The 14050-nt window shown below is 37.6% G+C and overlaps 1 protein-coding gene across 1 annotated transcript in view; it reads left to right on the forward strand.

The window, feature by feature from the left end:
- TPO (thyroid peroxidase) overlaps positions 1–14050 on the forward strand; it is a 44305-nt gene that overhangs the window by 4544 nt on the left and 25711 nt on the right. Inside the window, 3 exon segments of the mRNA XM_050894540.1 lie at positions 4549–4718; positions 7116–7248; positions 12071–12200. Of these exon segments, the coding sequence (XP_050750497.1) occupies positions 4549–4718; positions 7116–7248; positions 12071–12200 (433 nt within the window).

A 14050-nucleotide genomic window follows, 5' to 3' on the forward strand; every position in this document is an offset into this window, starting at 1 on the left:
GACTGAACTATTGTCTAATCTGACACTAATCACTGACGAGTGAATGTGTTTGAATCCTTAATTAAATACTTTTGCATTTTCATGTCAGTTTAAAGCTTCTAAGGCTTCTTTCCTTTGTAACTTTAAGAGTACTGTTTACTTGAATTAAAGCTTTGGTCAACACAAAAGCTAAAAACAAGAAAGGAATGCATGTGACTACATATTTGAGCTTCTGGAAGTTATGGAGGTCACCGTACTGTGAAAACTCATTTTACTTTGGCTTACAAGTAATTGAAGGAAACTACAGTGCAATATAGATGAACTCAGTGCTGTCTTTGAGACTGAAAAGCCAGTTCTGAGACGAAAAGGGAGCTCCTTTTTCAGGTTAGAATGGGAAAACTCCTAGTTGTTCCGTATACAATAGTCCAACCTGATGTTTGCTGAATTCATGATCTAGGTGTCTGAACTGCAAACTGAGTCAAAATAACTGGATTTCTCCTGAGACCTCAGTATGACCTTGAGTTGTGATTAAAATGGACAAGTACATTTCTTCACCTCAGCTGTTTAATATCATCACTTAAAATCTTGAATTGTTGTTTGTGTTTTAACTGCTGGAACAATTGACTGGCAACACACTAAACATATTGGCTGAAATTGTTTTATTTTTCTAGTTTTTAAAACGTGTCAGGATTTTCTAGGAAAATGCCACTTCTTAGAAATTGCTTCCGGGTTTTAATGTCACATGGGTCCCAGTATGGTCCTCATAGTCTGCTGTGCTGTTCATGGTTGTGTCCCTTAGCCAAGTGCTTTTCAACACTGTTTGCTAGTACCTGCCTGCTATTCCAATTAGCTCATGGGTTTGTTAGTCTTTAAGAGTAGGTGTTCATGTTTGTTCTTAAAATATAAATATTCATAATAGTATTAACATAGCATAGATGGAACACAATGGCATCATCATTAAAATGTACTATTTGTATTACAGCAGCAATGCCAACGGGATTCTAGGCAGTTTGGATAGGGCTCTCAGAGCCGTATGTCACCTGCGAGGTTATGGCACTTACCCAGTGGTATGTGCAAATATGTTACTAATTTACCAGCAGATGCATTATAACATACATTTTGAAAGTAGTAGCTGGCTTGCAAGAGGAAACTCTAGTTCCAGTAAATCTTGTTATAATAACCACCAGTACAAATTACAAAACTTGTACTAGCTTTAACTAGTGAATCTCAGCACTGCTGGGAGGGCTTCTGATTCTGACTGTACATTCCTGTTTATATTCTGCTGAGTCTCTGTGTTTTCTGGGTTTCAAGGTGTAGAAGAAACTAAAGATAACTCCAGAATGGGCAAGCTGTGCAAAGTGATAGTCTCTTAGGCCCATGTTGCACACAGCTGCAAATGATCATATATTTCTCCTGTTAGAACTTGGCAACTAACTCAAAAGGACTGCTGAACTGGTTATGTATAAGATAGATGTGAATTATGGTGGTAGGTCAGGTGGGGCTTCCTCCCTTGCGCTAGATATTTGGTTTGAGTGAGTTTTAGATAAGACATATTTTTAGACTCCTGTTTGGACTTACCCTAACAAATTGAACGTAAGTACAATTCTAATGCAAACACAAGAGGTTTTCTCAGCCTAATTAAAGAAAGAAATGATTGAAATTACTTAGTATATTTTAACATATATTTAGCTGAAGGTACAGTGTCCTTAACAGATTAAAAAGTGTAGATGACAACCCTAAAAAAAATTCAAACCTTAACAGATTAAAGATATTTCTCATCATCTTCATTCTGGTAAAATTACTTGTATTTAGTGTATACTGAAGTTGAACTAGTTCATTTCATGTTTTTAAAGAATCTAAATTGTAAACCCCACAACTTAAGATTATTCTATTGGCCCCTATCCATGCCAACTCAAAAGGACCATCTACAGAAGGGACCATCTATGGAACCATCTGTATGCATAGGGAAGTGGAAAATAATTTTCAGTGATCCAGATAAGAAGTTATAGTTGCAGAAACGCACTGAGCATGATCAGTCAGTCAGTGCCATTCTGGTCTTAAAGCAGACTGGCCATGTACATACACATAACAGGACAGAAGAAATTACATTCTTTATCATTTTATAACCTTATGACTTTATATTCTGCACCATGTCACTGTTTTGAGAGACCCCCTGAATGGTGACAAATATCTAAGGCATTAATTCTGGTTAGAAATCTCTAAATATATAAATTTAAGGCAGAAAGAAATCTCAGAAACTCAAAATATATGAGGCTGAAAGAGAAAGTGTGACTCATACTCTGGATAATTTATCTTAATTGTTTGTTTTTTTAAAATATATATATATTTTAATTATGATCTGTAATGAGACTCAGTAACTCAGTAACTCAGTCTGGCAAACATAAAGAACCATGTACAAACACCATGGTCCACACTAGGACTTACATTATTAAACAAGTATGAAGACACTTTATATCTGATCTCATCTTCCTAATAATGATACTATCACAGGTCATTCTATTCATTTTATGGGGCTATTTCCACATTACAAAATATCAAGACAGTTTGTAACTTACACAGTGAGAAAATCAGCATCTTCTTCCAGAATCAGAGCTCAGCTTCAGGAGTGTGGGTAAGAACCAGAAGGGACTAGCATGCATATATTGAAAGGGAGAGGGGGACAGGACAGAATGGGACGTGACACACAGGAAATGTGGCAAACTAATAACTGCTGCGATAATCTTACAATATGTGTGAGATTAGACAAAAAGTAGGAGAGAAAATATCTCAAAATGGAATATACCTCGCCATTAAGGGTAGTGGTTTTTTAGTTTGAGGGTTTTTTTTGGGGGGGTGGGTTATTTTTGATTCTTAGCTCCTAGCTAATTTGTACAAATGTTCTTATTTAACTCACTTGTACAAACATGTTTCCCTGTTCATATAATATTTTTTTAAATGATGCATGACTGATATTCCTCATGTGGATATAAAATATTAAACCTGAGTTCTTGGCATTTAGTTGTATCATCTTTCTTTTCTTTTTAACCGGAACACAGTTCAGGATTTTTAATTCTCCAGATTCTCAGTCAAATTCCTAATTGTCTATAGAAAACCTGAAAAATATGGTGCTGAGGAGTAAGATAGCTCTTTTTCATAATTGCAAGGGTTCTTGAGCTCTGCTCTTGAAAGGAAAGGAATAGTTGCTGTATAAAGAATAAATGAGCAGGCTAAAGCTGTTTTGGATCAATTAAGGACAAATTTAGCATCTAGAAAAACCCTTGGAGTTGTATTTTCTTACTTAATGCTTTTTATGTAAGCATGTTTCTAATTTTGCAAACAGAAATTTAACTGTTTTTGCCGAAATCAAAACTGCTGTTTCTTTTTTAAACTTCTCATGCTTTAAACAAACCTAAGTAAATATGACAGCACAATGTTTTCATGAAAATTGCATGTCCAAATAAATCTGTGCTGCAAAGAAGCCCTCGGGGATCTCTGCAACCTACAACCATGTCTGGAAATGGAATAGACTGTTTTTTTCCTAAGCTGTAGGAGTTAGTTTAGGACTTGGGACTTCCCTAAAAAGGAAGTTCTCCCTGATGCGCTTTTCTCAAGGCTCCTCTGCCAATAAAGGACAGTGGTAAGACAGCCCATACTGAGTAAAAAATAAATCCTGCAGTGAATCACAGAACAGTTGAGAGAGATCTGGAGACCATCTAGGCCAGCGCTGTGCTCAGAGCAGTGTCAGCTAGAGCAGGTTGCTCAGCGCATTGTCCATTTGGGCTTTGAATATCTCCAAAGATGGAGACTCCACAACCTTTCTGGGCAGCCTGTTGCAGCGTCTGACTGCCCTCACAGTAAAAAGGATTTTTCTCATGTTTAAATGTTTAACTTTGTGTTACAGAAGTTATCTCATCAAACCTGAACTCCTTAAAGTTAGAGGTAAGGCCAGGCTGTAAACTAACATATATAGCCATATAACTGTCTGATGAAGCCCTACTAAACTAATTGCTGAAACTCCATATAGAACTAGTCAGTACAAGGCAGGTGCTTGGACAGTCTCTGAGAGGAGACATATCTCTATCATCAACCGCAGATGGCATCTAGACAACTGTGGGCCAGTTGCTTGACTCCTAGGCGCTAAGGCATTTGTGAATCCACCTGCAATGATTGAGATGGTCTTTGGTATTAAATGTTACATGAAAGCAAAGCCTACTCACTTAGATGTGTCTATAGTGGGAGTCCTATATTGTGACTATCCTGCACAAGGTCTTCCCAGCCACTTTGTACTGTATGCTCGGTCCATACCAACAGTTTCTGTCTCATCCTAAAGGCTTCTCACAAGCTTAACCCTGTTGTGTGTGTTCAATGTAAGGGCACTTTCCCTTTCTTTCCAGAATTTTCCTTGCAGAACAAGGTCACAAAGTAGGCTTCCTCTCTGCTTTCCCAGCATACCCTTCAATCAAAATATACCTTAAACTCAGAACACACCCAACATAGACAAATACAGCTATGAATAAGTTCTAAAAGGTTATACATTAAAAAACCTTCTGTATTTTATCTCAGTTACAGAAATATCCAAGGAAGGGGAATAGCAACTCCTACCTTGCTGCTGGCTTTCTCAAAATTTCCTGAACAAGAGAGTCAAGATATTTCCCAAGCAGCTGAACGGATGGAAATGTCAATTCAAGTGCTGAAACAAAAAGTTTGCCAGAAGCACAAACGTTCATTGCATCCAACTGGTAAATATAGTATATTGACATTGGCAAAACCCCCTGTTGATTTCTTGAATGTTGTCTTTTAGATTAAAGTTGAGTTAGCTTCACTTTTATTTTACCTTTGGCAGGAGTACATATCTTGTCCGCACCCTGGGGCCAGGATGCCCTCTGTTTTGTTCTTAAAAGCACCTCACATTGTCACTGTTTTACATTTTTCTTTGCTGGAATGTGGGCTGTGTTCCTATAGTTGAGGAGAGCAGCACTATGCTATTGGCGTCCTGCGAACTCACACCTGTATACTTGTATTGCCTATAAATCAGCTTGCATATCCACAGTGTTGCAAGCTTCTTGTTTACAGTGAAATATCTATCTTCCCCAGCACTTTGGGTTTAGTGCTTCTGGGGCCTAGAGTCTACAGATAAAATAATACAATTTCTATCACTGTGGAACCGGCATTTTCAAATACACTTCCTCTGGACATTGATGGCCTTATTAATATCCCTCTTTTAAGAAAATACTTTCTTATTTCCAAAACTAATTGTATAATGCATTGCTGTTACACATTTATTTCCACTTTGTTTCTATTTTAACAGGTTTTTTTATGTTAGATGGAGAAAGAAAGAGAGATAGTCCAGAAAGTTCAATGATGTATAATTGTCTAAGTAAAGTAAAATTCTTGTTGCCATTAATTAGAGATGAATTTCAAGATGTCTGTCTGGTGCCTGGAAGGCTCAAAAGTTCAGAAACATTGACTTTTTTTCGTAATTTAATTCTGTCACTTTGAGCAGCATGAACTGGAGAATTATAATTTGTTTTCTTTGTCTTAGTATTATAACATGACATTATTTTTCAAGACATGGAAGCATTAGAATGTTCTAGACAAACATAAAGGTCCAGAGTTTTTGGTTTTTTTTTTTTCCTTGTGGAAACATCTGGCTTACTAAACTAATGGGACATTTGTAGAACTAAAAATACATCTGTATCTATGTGTGTGTGTGTGTGCATACATTTATATATACACAGACACACACAGAGATACACAATTATTTTTCTGCTAGTACAGTTTCAAAAGAAATCAAATTTCTAAACCATAGAACAAGTGCACAAAACTCTTGTTAATTTTCAAAACTGAAACAACTTTAATGGAAGATGAATAGACGCTATACAGTCTAAGTGCCATGACAAAGAGTAGTTTTATGTGAATTAAAGAACTAAATTGACTTTAAAGAAAACATGTGAGTCAATACCTAGGCAGCACAGGTGACTGGAGAACTGGGCTCTGAGTATAACTTTAAACCTGAACTAACATGGAAATACAGCTGTATCCACAAATTTGGCATGAGTAGCTAGTACTTCTGTCATTATTGACAAGGTTACGTAGCCAGTCTAACAGCTCATTCTCTCTTTGTTCTCACCCCTACCTTGCACAGGTTCTAGCTGCTCAGCAGAACATTTTTTGAGCTGATTTGGCTCTTGAAGCTTTTTTTGTTTGTTTTTCTGGCTTACTTTTTTGGCTTGATTAATGGACTAAAGCAGCTTAGTTCAGAGTTGGATGGGCAGAACGGATAGTTGGTGGGACTGCGTGACCTGCGGTAGCCAGTGGGGGAGACAAGGGCAAGAGTTAGATGCTGCCTCTACCATTTTCTTTCAGCATGTGATGGTTACAGTCAGTTTGAATGGCAAGACTTCTCTGAGTTCAGGAAGGATATTGCTCCTCTTTCATGTGTACCTCTACCTCCAACCGGCCATACGTGTGTTTACATACATGCGTGGATGAGAGAGGGTGCCAGCTCTCTGGACCTTACACAACGTGACTTTGTCCCTCATCAGCAGAATGCTCACTGGGAGACCCATCTGGGATCATATTACAAAGATATTAATAACATGCTGTCTACTGGTATACAGCTCCCTGGTTTTACCTAGCTTCCAAATTCCAGCTAATAATTCTGAGCCTCTTCCACTCCACACTTAATTATATAGTCAGCTGTAGTGTCTTTAAATTTCTGCATCTTTCCAGTCCCACATTTTTCTTCCTTCGTATATACTTCTTTTCTTGAATGGCATTTTTTACACCTTTGTTGTAAGCACAGGGACCAGCCAAGCAATGTGACTACAATGGAAAGAAGGAAGCAGAGAGCAGGTTAAAGGAGGAGAAAAAGGAGCAGGTCAGCCTCAGTTCTCAGCTATGGCTGGACTACTTCCTTCTCATTCTCTACACATCAGATAATAAAACCAGCTCTTCCCTTTCACCTTCTATCTCCTTTAAGTCCCCAAGACTGCCTCCTGCAGCACTTCTCACTGAGTGCTCTTTCCTAGGAAGAAGAGAGGGGATGCTGTAGTTGTAGCTGACAATAATGCCTTTTCTCCTATAGCAGCTATATAGCGATAAAGCAAACTGCTTGTTTGGGTTCTTCCTTTCAGATCTTTTACCAGCTGACCTGCTCACTGTGATTGCTAATATTTCTGGATGTTTGCCTTATATGTTGCCACCAAAATGTCCAAACAATTGCTTAGCTAATAAATATCGACTCATCACTGGTGCCTGCAATAACAGGTATGTATGATAAGAATTGTGCCCTGAAAAATCCTTCTTTCTTGTTCTTTAAACTCAAGAAGCTATGTTTACTTTTTCCTAGAAAAACTGGGGGGGTAACCTCAATCAGTTAACTTTGGTGTCAAAGTGTCTCTAAATGAGGTGCCTCTGAAAGCTCCCAGGGGAAGAACCTCTTCATCTAAACTTTGGTACACTAATTTTTGCAGACAGGCTCTCCCTATGAAAGCTTCAAAGATTATGTAAGGAACTTTAAAGTTAGGGAAGTTTGATTCACTAGATGCCTTTTTCTATATAAATTAAACAGACTGAATTCTAACCCAGCATTCATTTTTGATTGAATTGGATAAAATGATATTGAGCAGGAAAATATAATTACTTCATGACGAGCAATAAGAAAATCAAATAGATTCTCATTTTTGTATTTTCCCACAACCTTAACATTTAGCAAGCATGCATCTAAAAATTCTGGGTGATACATTTATTTTTATATATCTATTTATATAAATATATAGTTATTGGCTATCTGAATGACTATTATTTACTGCTATTATCTGTTTGTTACCTAATACATGTGGCAATTTTTTCCTGCAAAACCCAACCTAACAGATGTAACTGTATTTTCAGAATTCTCCAATGCAATGAGGGTGTAAAACTTAGAATGAGAGCCCTTTTGAGTACAAGGGTAAACGGTATTTATACTCAGCAGCTTTTAGATACGTAGGTGTAAGGTCACAAACTGAAAGGCAGACTGTAATGTTACAAGTGAAGGGCTACAGAGCTGTAAATGGAAGGCCATTACATTGCCCAGGTTAAGGCACTCTGCAACGTGGTGAATGAACAGCAGTAAAATTCTGCAGTTTTATTATTCAATCAGTCTGTTTTTATGAGATTAATCTGCTTTGCTACATCACAAGTCATTTGCAAGGAACACGCCTGATAGACTCTTTGTTGAGAGGACACAGCCTGATATACATCGATGTTATAAATCTAACTATGTGGATATCCATAATTTCCCCCAGGCACTTGCAGAGTTGCTTGGAATCTGAACTAACAGCTAGTATAATATTTGCACTGACAAGTCCATCAGGGCCTGAACACATTGGCCAAGATTCATGCAGCTGAACATAGGCACATGGCTGAAGCTCTTAATTTGCAGGCATGGCTGCTGGAGTCTTTCTCTCCAGAGGCGGAGAGAAACACACTCTGCTGTGGGTAAGGTAAAACATCTTTTTCTGTTCAGTGACTCTGGTAATACTAGGATGTATATAGGCATTTCAATCTGGTTTGTAAAGCTGGGTAGGGTAAATATGATCCATTGAGTCTGGTTAGTCTGTAGTCACTGTGTTCTACTTTGTATAGTTTTATGCTTGCAGCAAATCAGTGTTTAAACCCATCACTTATATTTGGTGGTATTTTAGGCTCTTTGCTCTAAACATCTGTAAAAGGTGCAAGGCAGCAAAAAAACAAAAACAAAGACTTTGAAACCAGCGAGTCAGATCTTAACTTAGTCTAAACCTTTGTGAGCGCCTTGAAATACCTCAAGCTTTACTGAAATACGACAGCTGAAAAAGCCCATTATACTATAATGTAAACAACATACTTTACGATGTAAGCCAGTTTCAAAGACTTCAAACATTAAACGAAGTACCAGTCTGTACTTTTCCTTGCTTTACAGCTGCCACTTTCAGGCAGAAAATATATCAGGACCTATGTTGTATTTGTAATTTTAGTCACCCAGTAAGAATGTGCAGCTGTGCTGTAGGTCAGTAAATGCTGGATTTCATGGGTGAAATTTAAAAACAAAATTCACAGTGGAATTAATTGTTTACCTATAAGAAAAATCTATAAATCTATTTAAAAGTGAGCATGGAGTTTCTTTACATATGTTTTACTTAATCAGTTCACATATTTGGGACAAATCAGATTGATTACAAAGTATTTATTCCACAGCGCTGAGATTACTTTGTTTTAGTGTGAACTTCCTAGAACAAAGGCGTAACAGAATAACATAAACATAGCCTTCTATAGAGAATATCAACATGACATCAGACATTGCCAGCAGTGTCATTATTCACATTTACTAGTAGCAGATATCAACAGACTTTACTTTTCTTTCTGCCTGAAGGCATATGTGTGGATAATAAGCAAAAGAAATTCACAACATTATTTTTAAATGAAGAATAAGGGAGACAATGTCCAAATAGCTATTTTTTCCCCCCATTTTTTATCCCAACTAGCTAGCATTGATCTGTGTAGTTTTTAGTGTCTAGTGCAATGAGAGGGATTCAAAGGTGAAGGAATTACAGGTACTAAAGGAATGGAATCTCACAGTGCAATTAACCTCACCTAATCTTAGCTTTCCAAGGTAGTTACATGTCTACTGCAAGGCTGCAGCTTTGGCTGTTCCTAATAGTGAGAGATAGGATGGGATGACAGGATGGCACCCAGGAGTTGTCTGTCTCTCTGGCTTGATGGACAGGTGCTTAGATGACTAGATTACATTTTGTATGCCTAATATTTGGGCAGCTAGGAGGAATTTTATCTGCAGCATTTCTATTTCATTGCTGTGTCATTAACCATTTCATCAGGTAAGGACCTGATGCTTAGTCTGAAGCTCTAATACCGTCAGGGTTAGGGGTATGAATATGACTCACCTAGTGGCAAGAATGAGCAGTCCCAACTGAATCCACTGACTATAAGAAGAAATTGAGATGTTTCCTTTAGGATAGCTGCTTCACTTCAATACAAACTAAGTGTTCAGTTTAGTAGCAGGCTTATTTTTCAGAAGTTTTCCATGTTTGCCAGAAGTTATGTCCATGGTAGCTCAAAGCAATGTAAAACATGACAAAATCCAATTATTAAATTGCCATATAGCATTCATTCTTTCTACCTGAAACTAGGCAGGACATTAAAATAACAGTCAAAAGACATAAATCTGGATAGTAAACTGCATCTTAAAACTCCAGGTTCCTTCTAAGGGAGCCAAAACAAAATCCAAACTGTGCAATTCCAGTATTTCACAAGTGAATGAAAAGTCCCACTTCTCATAAACAGAATGTATAGTAATCAAATTTGACTACTCTATAAAGCTGTATGGAACCAAAATCTCATTATTTCAACTGCCCTGGATAAAAACCTTTTTAACTCAAGCAAGATTCCAAGACATTAACATGTTTAATGTAATAATAAAAACGCATGGGAGAAGGGTTTTACTAAAGTAGCATTCCAGCGATCTGCTAAAATATAAAAGCAATCAGGAGAAAAATCACTGGTTAAGCAGTTAAATTAACATTTCATTATTTTTAATTGAGTGAAATAGCACTACACTATGTGCAGTATTTTATGCAATTTCAATAAAGGCAAATCAACTGTAACTAATTTGAATGCTTTATTAAAGCATACTTCAACCTTCAAGTGTGAATTATTGTGGATAATTAAGTGTATTACTGTACTATATAGCTTGGCAAATTGAGCCACTTAAGTGTGCCAGAGATCAATGAAGTATTAATAAAACAATTGTTCCCTCTTTAGCGTCCCAATAGACATATAAATGTATGTTTTAACACTGTGTGGTTCTACTAACTGTCTGGGAATATTTCTGGTTCTTTGTGGCTTAGTTTACAATTTTGGTCAACTGGGTACCTTGCAAAAATTTTATTTCTTCTTTTTAATGTCTATAGATATTTAACAATTATGAAATATATTGAACAGGCCATGTTAAAAAAAACAACCAAACAAAAAAACCTGCTAAAATATTCTCTTAGGAAAAATGTATTAGAAATGTTCATGACAGAAGGAAAATTAAGTGGGTCAAGCCCAAGACTCAATGACTATACTAATAAATAGCAATCACCAGGAATTGTTTCCTGGCCCTCAAATCAAGTATGACCTGACTCTTATCACCCTTTTACTCTTAGACTTTTGTCTAAACTTTTTTACTCCCCTTCCCTCTTCCAAGCAGGCTGGCTGCAGGATGGCAAACTGGCATGCACTAATCCCAAGGTGTGTCCAGACAGGTGTCATTCAGAGAAATGCTAGTTGGCGTGAGCCAAAAACACACTGCAGTTAGCGTTAGCCACTTAAAAGCATAGTTAAATGCATGCCAGTGCTTGGGCCTGTGCATAGGCCCTCCCAAAGCTGTACCCAAGTAATTAGTATAGATGCAACCAGAGGGAGCGTTGCCACTGTATTCAGCAACTTCAGCCATTGTTCCCCTTTCCTCAGTCCTTTCTCCTTGGGTCTTGATAAATGATTACTTCTGTATGACTAGTATCCATTTTTCTTTTAAGCTTTCTTTACCTTTATTCTATGGCTTTTTTATATTTTCCTAAATCTTGATTTCCTAGCTATTGCTCTAAATATCTTTTAAAAGATGCCAGCAAAGGCACTTAAGAGTATATCTGACTTTATGGGGAAGACGACACTATCAGGAAATCACCATTGGGGCAAGTATTTCAAAGATGTCAAAAGGTAACCAACTTACATTATAAAGATAAGTAAGATAGTAGTATTTCATTAGTAATTTAATTTTTCTTTATTTTCCTTTCGAGTCAAACTGATGTTGGCATACATGAAGACCAGTATTTGATGCCTTTTCAAAGATTGTTACATGAACATCTTATTGCAATGGAATATTGCTCTGTGGCTGATGATTATTTTATATTATTTTATATTTATTTTATATTCAAAATATAAATATATTAAAATATATTATAAAATATATAAATGCTTTATATTCAGAATATATTCAGAGGTGCAGGATTTTTTGGGGTTTGCTGCTGTTGTTGTTAGGTTTTTTGTTTTTGTTTTTTTCTTTTCCCAGGGAACATCCTAGATGGGGAGCATCCAACACAGCCTTGGCTAGGTGGCTTCCACCATCCTATGAAGATGGACTCAGCCAACCTCGAGGATGGGATCCCAGCATCCGATACAACGGAGTCCAGCTACCCTTGGTTAGAAAATGCACCACGAGATCACATGAAACACTTACACTGGGCTATAACCACACCTGCCACCACAGACCTCCATTTGCATCAGTAAATCAAATAGCAAAAGAATCTGTTGAGCTCAGTTAAGGAGCCACTAGCTTTGCTAAAGCATAAGTTCAGTCAGCGCAATAGTGAGAGGTCTGCTGCACCAGGGCTGGGGTAAGCCCATGGATCCGTGTAGGGGGGCACTGACTGCCTTGGGGGGCAGCTCTGCCAAAAAGGACTGCGGTGGAGAGCAGGCAGGGTGTGAGCCAGCCCCATGCCTGGCCTGGCTTGCACCAGACGTCGGGCAGCCAGCAGACTCGGAGTGATGATTGCTCAGCCTAGACAAAAGGCGGTGCAGGGTCGACCTAATCGCAGCCCTCCCATGCTGAAAAGGCCGTTATAGAGAAGAGGGAGGTCTTCACAAGGATGCATACTGACATGGCAAGAGGCAATGGTCACAAGTTGCTCCAGGGGAAATTTTGTCTTGACACAAGAGAAATAATTTGTTGTGAGAAAAATTAAATGTTGGAATAGGCTTCCCAGACAACTGCTGGAATATCCGTCGTAGGAGGTACCCAAGACCTGACTTGACAGGGCTCTGAATAACCTAATCCCTGCTTTCAATGGAAAGCTGCACCATGTGATCTCCAGAGTTTCCTTCCCGCCTAGACTTTCCAGTAATTGTATGATTCTTTGTTTCAATAATGGTGCCTCTATTCAGGGAAGGAGGAGGGGAAAACAGGGTTGGGTGTTAACTAAATAAATATAAAGCACATAGACGTGCTAGCATGCATATGTGTGTACGCATGTATGCCATTTCTCCTAGGTTAGTGTACGTTAACTGAACAAGTATTACTGCCAAATCATAACTTCATTTTTTACCTAGCCCAAGTTACTGAGCTAAGAAGGCATTGCAATATTTATGGATTTTAGCAGCTCATGTACTTAAAAAATAGCAGAGCTGCTATAGAGGGAAGTTTGAAAAAAAAAATACTTGCATTGAGGACTGGGTGAAAAATTCCCCAGTGCAGTGTGCAATGATTTGGGCTGGATTTACTATTTCTGGTTTGTCATCATTGCTTTGAAACCTGACTTTTAATGGACTCAAAGTCTTGTTATTTTAACCACCGTATGTTTAATAAGGATGAGCAAGAGAATTTAGTGTTAATGTCACCTGCAACTCATGTTATTAATTAAATAACATTGTCTCTAAGCTGCACAATTTAGCGCTTAAAGATGAAAACCTGACATTTACACAGGTAAATTTCCAGTAGGTGGTATAAACTGCCTTTTTCTAGATTCATTAGGGTACATGCTTGTGAAGTAAAACACACTAAAACAAAACTACATGACTGCACCACATCCGATCATATCTGACCATCAGTAAGGTTCTCTGCTTTATTTTGAAGTAAGATAGGATAAAACTAGTGCCAGAGATGTTTTTCCTCATTTACATAATTGTCTTTTTTTGTACTTTTAGCTATCCAACTATATCCTTTAAAAAGCAACATGCAAATAATGTGAAGGTGAGAGATAAGTGTGAGGATTACTATAAAGCAATATTAGAACACAGAGTAGCTGTGCAAGTTAACAGTGATAAGAAAATCTTACTAACTGCAAGAAAAAACGTTTGTGCTTTGTGGCCACCAAAGCTATTAAAATACTGATATAAAGACTTGTATTCCTGATGAGCTCTATGTATCTCTGCTCCTGACTATTCCAATATAAAGCCTGATGTTCCTAACAAGTCTCATGTTGCTTCTTGTCCTTACCAATTCTATTTAACTGCACCTGCCTTACACATTCATTATATAGCCCTTATATTTATT

The sequence above is a fragment of the Gymnogyps californianus genome, chromosome 3 (assembly GCF_018139145.2).
Source record: "Gymnogyps californianus isolate 813 chromosome 3, ASM1813914v2, whole genome shotgun sequence".
In the NCBI taxonomy this organism is placed as follows: Eukaryota; Metazoa; Chordata; class Aves; order Accipitriformes; family Cathartidae; genus Gymnogyps; species Gymnogyps californianus.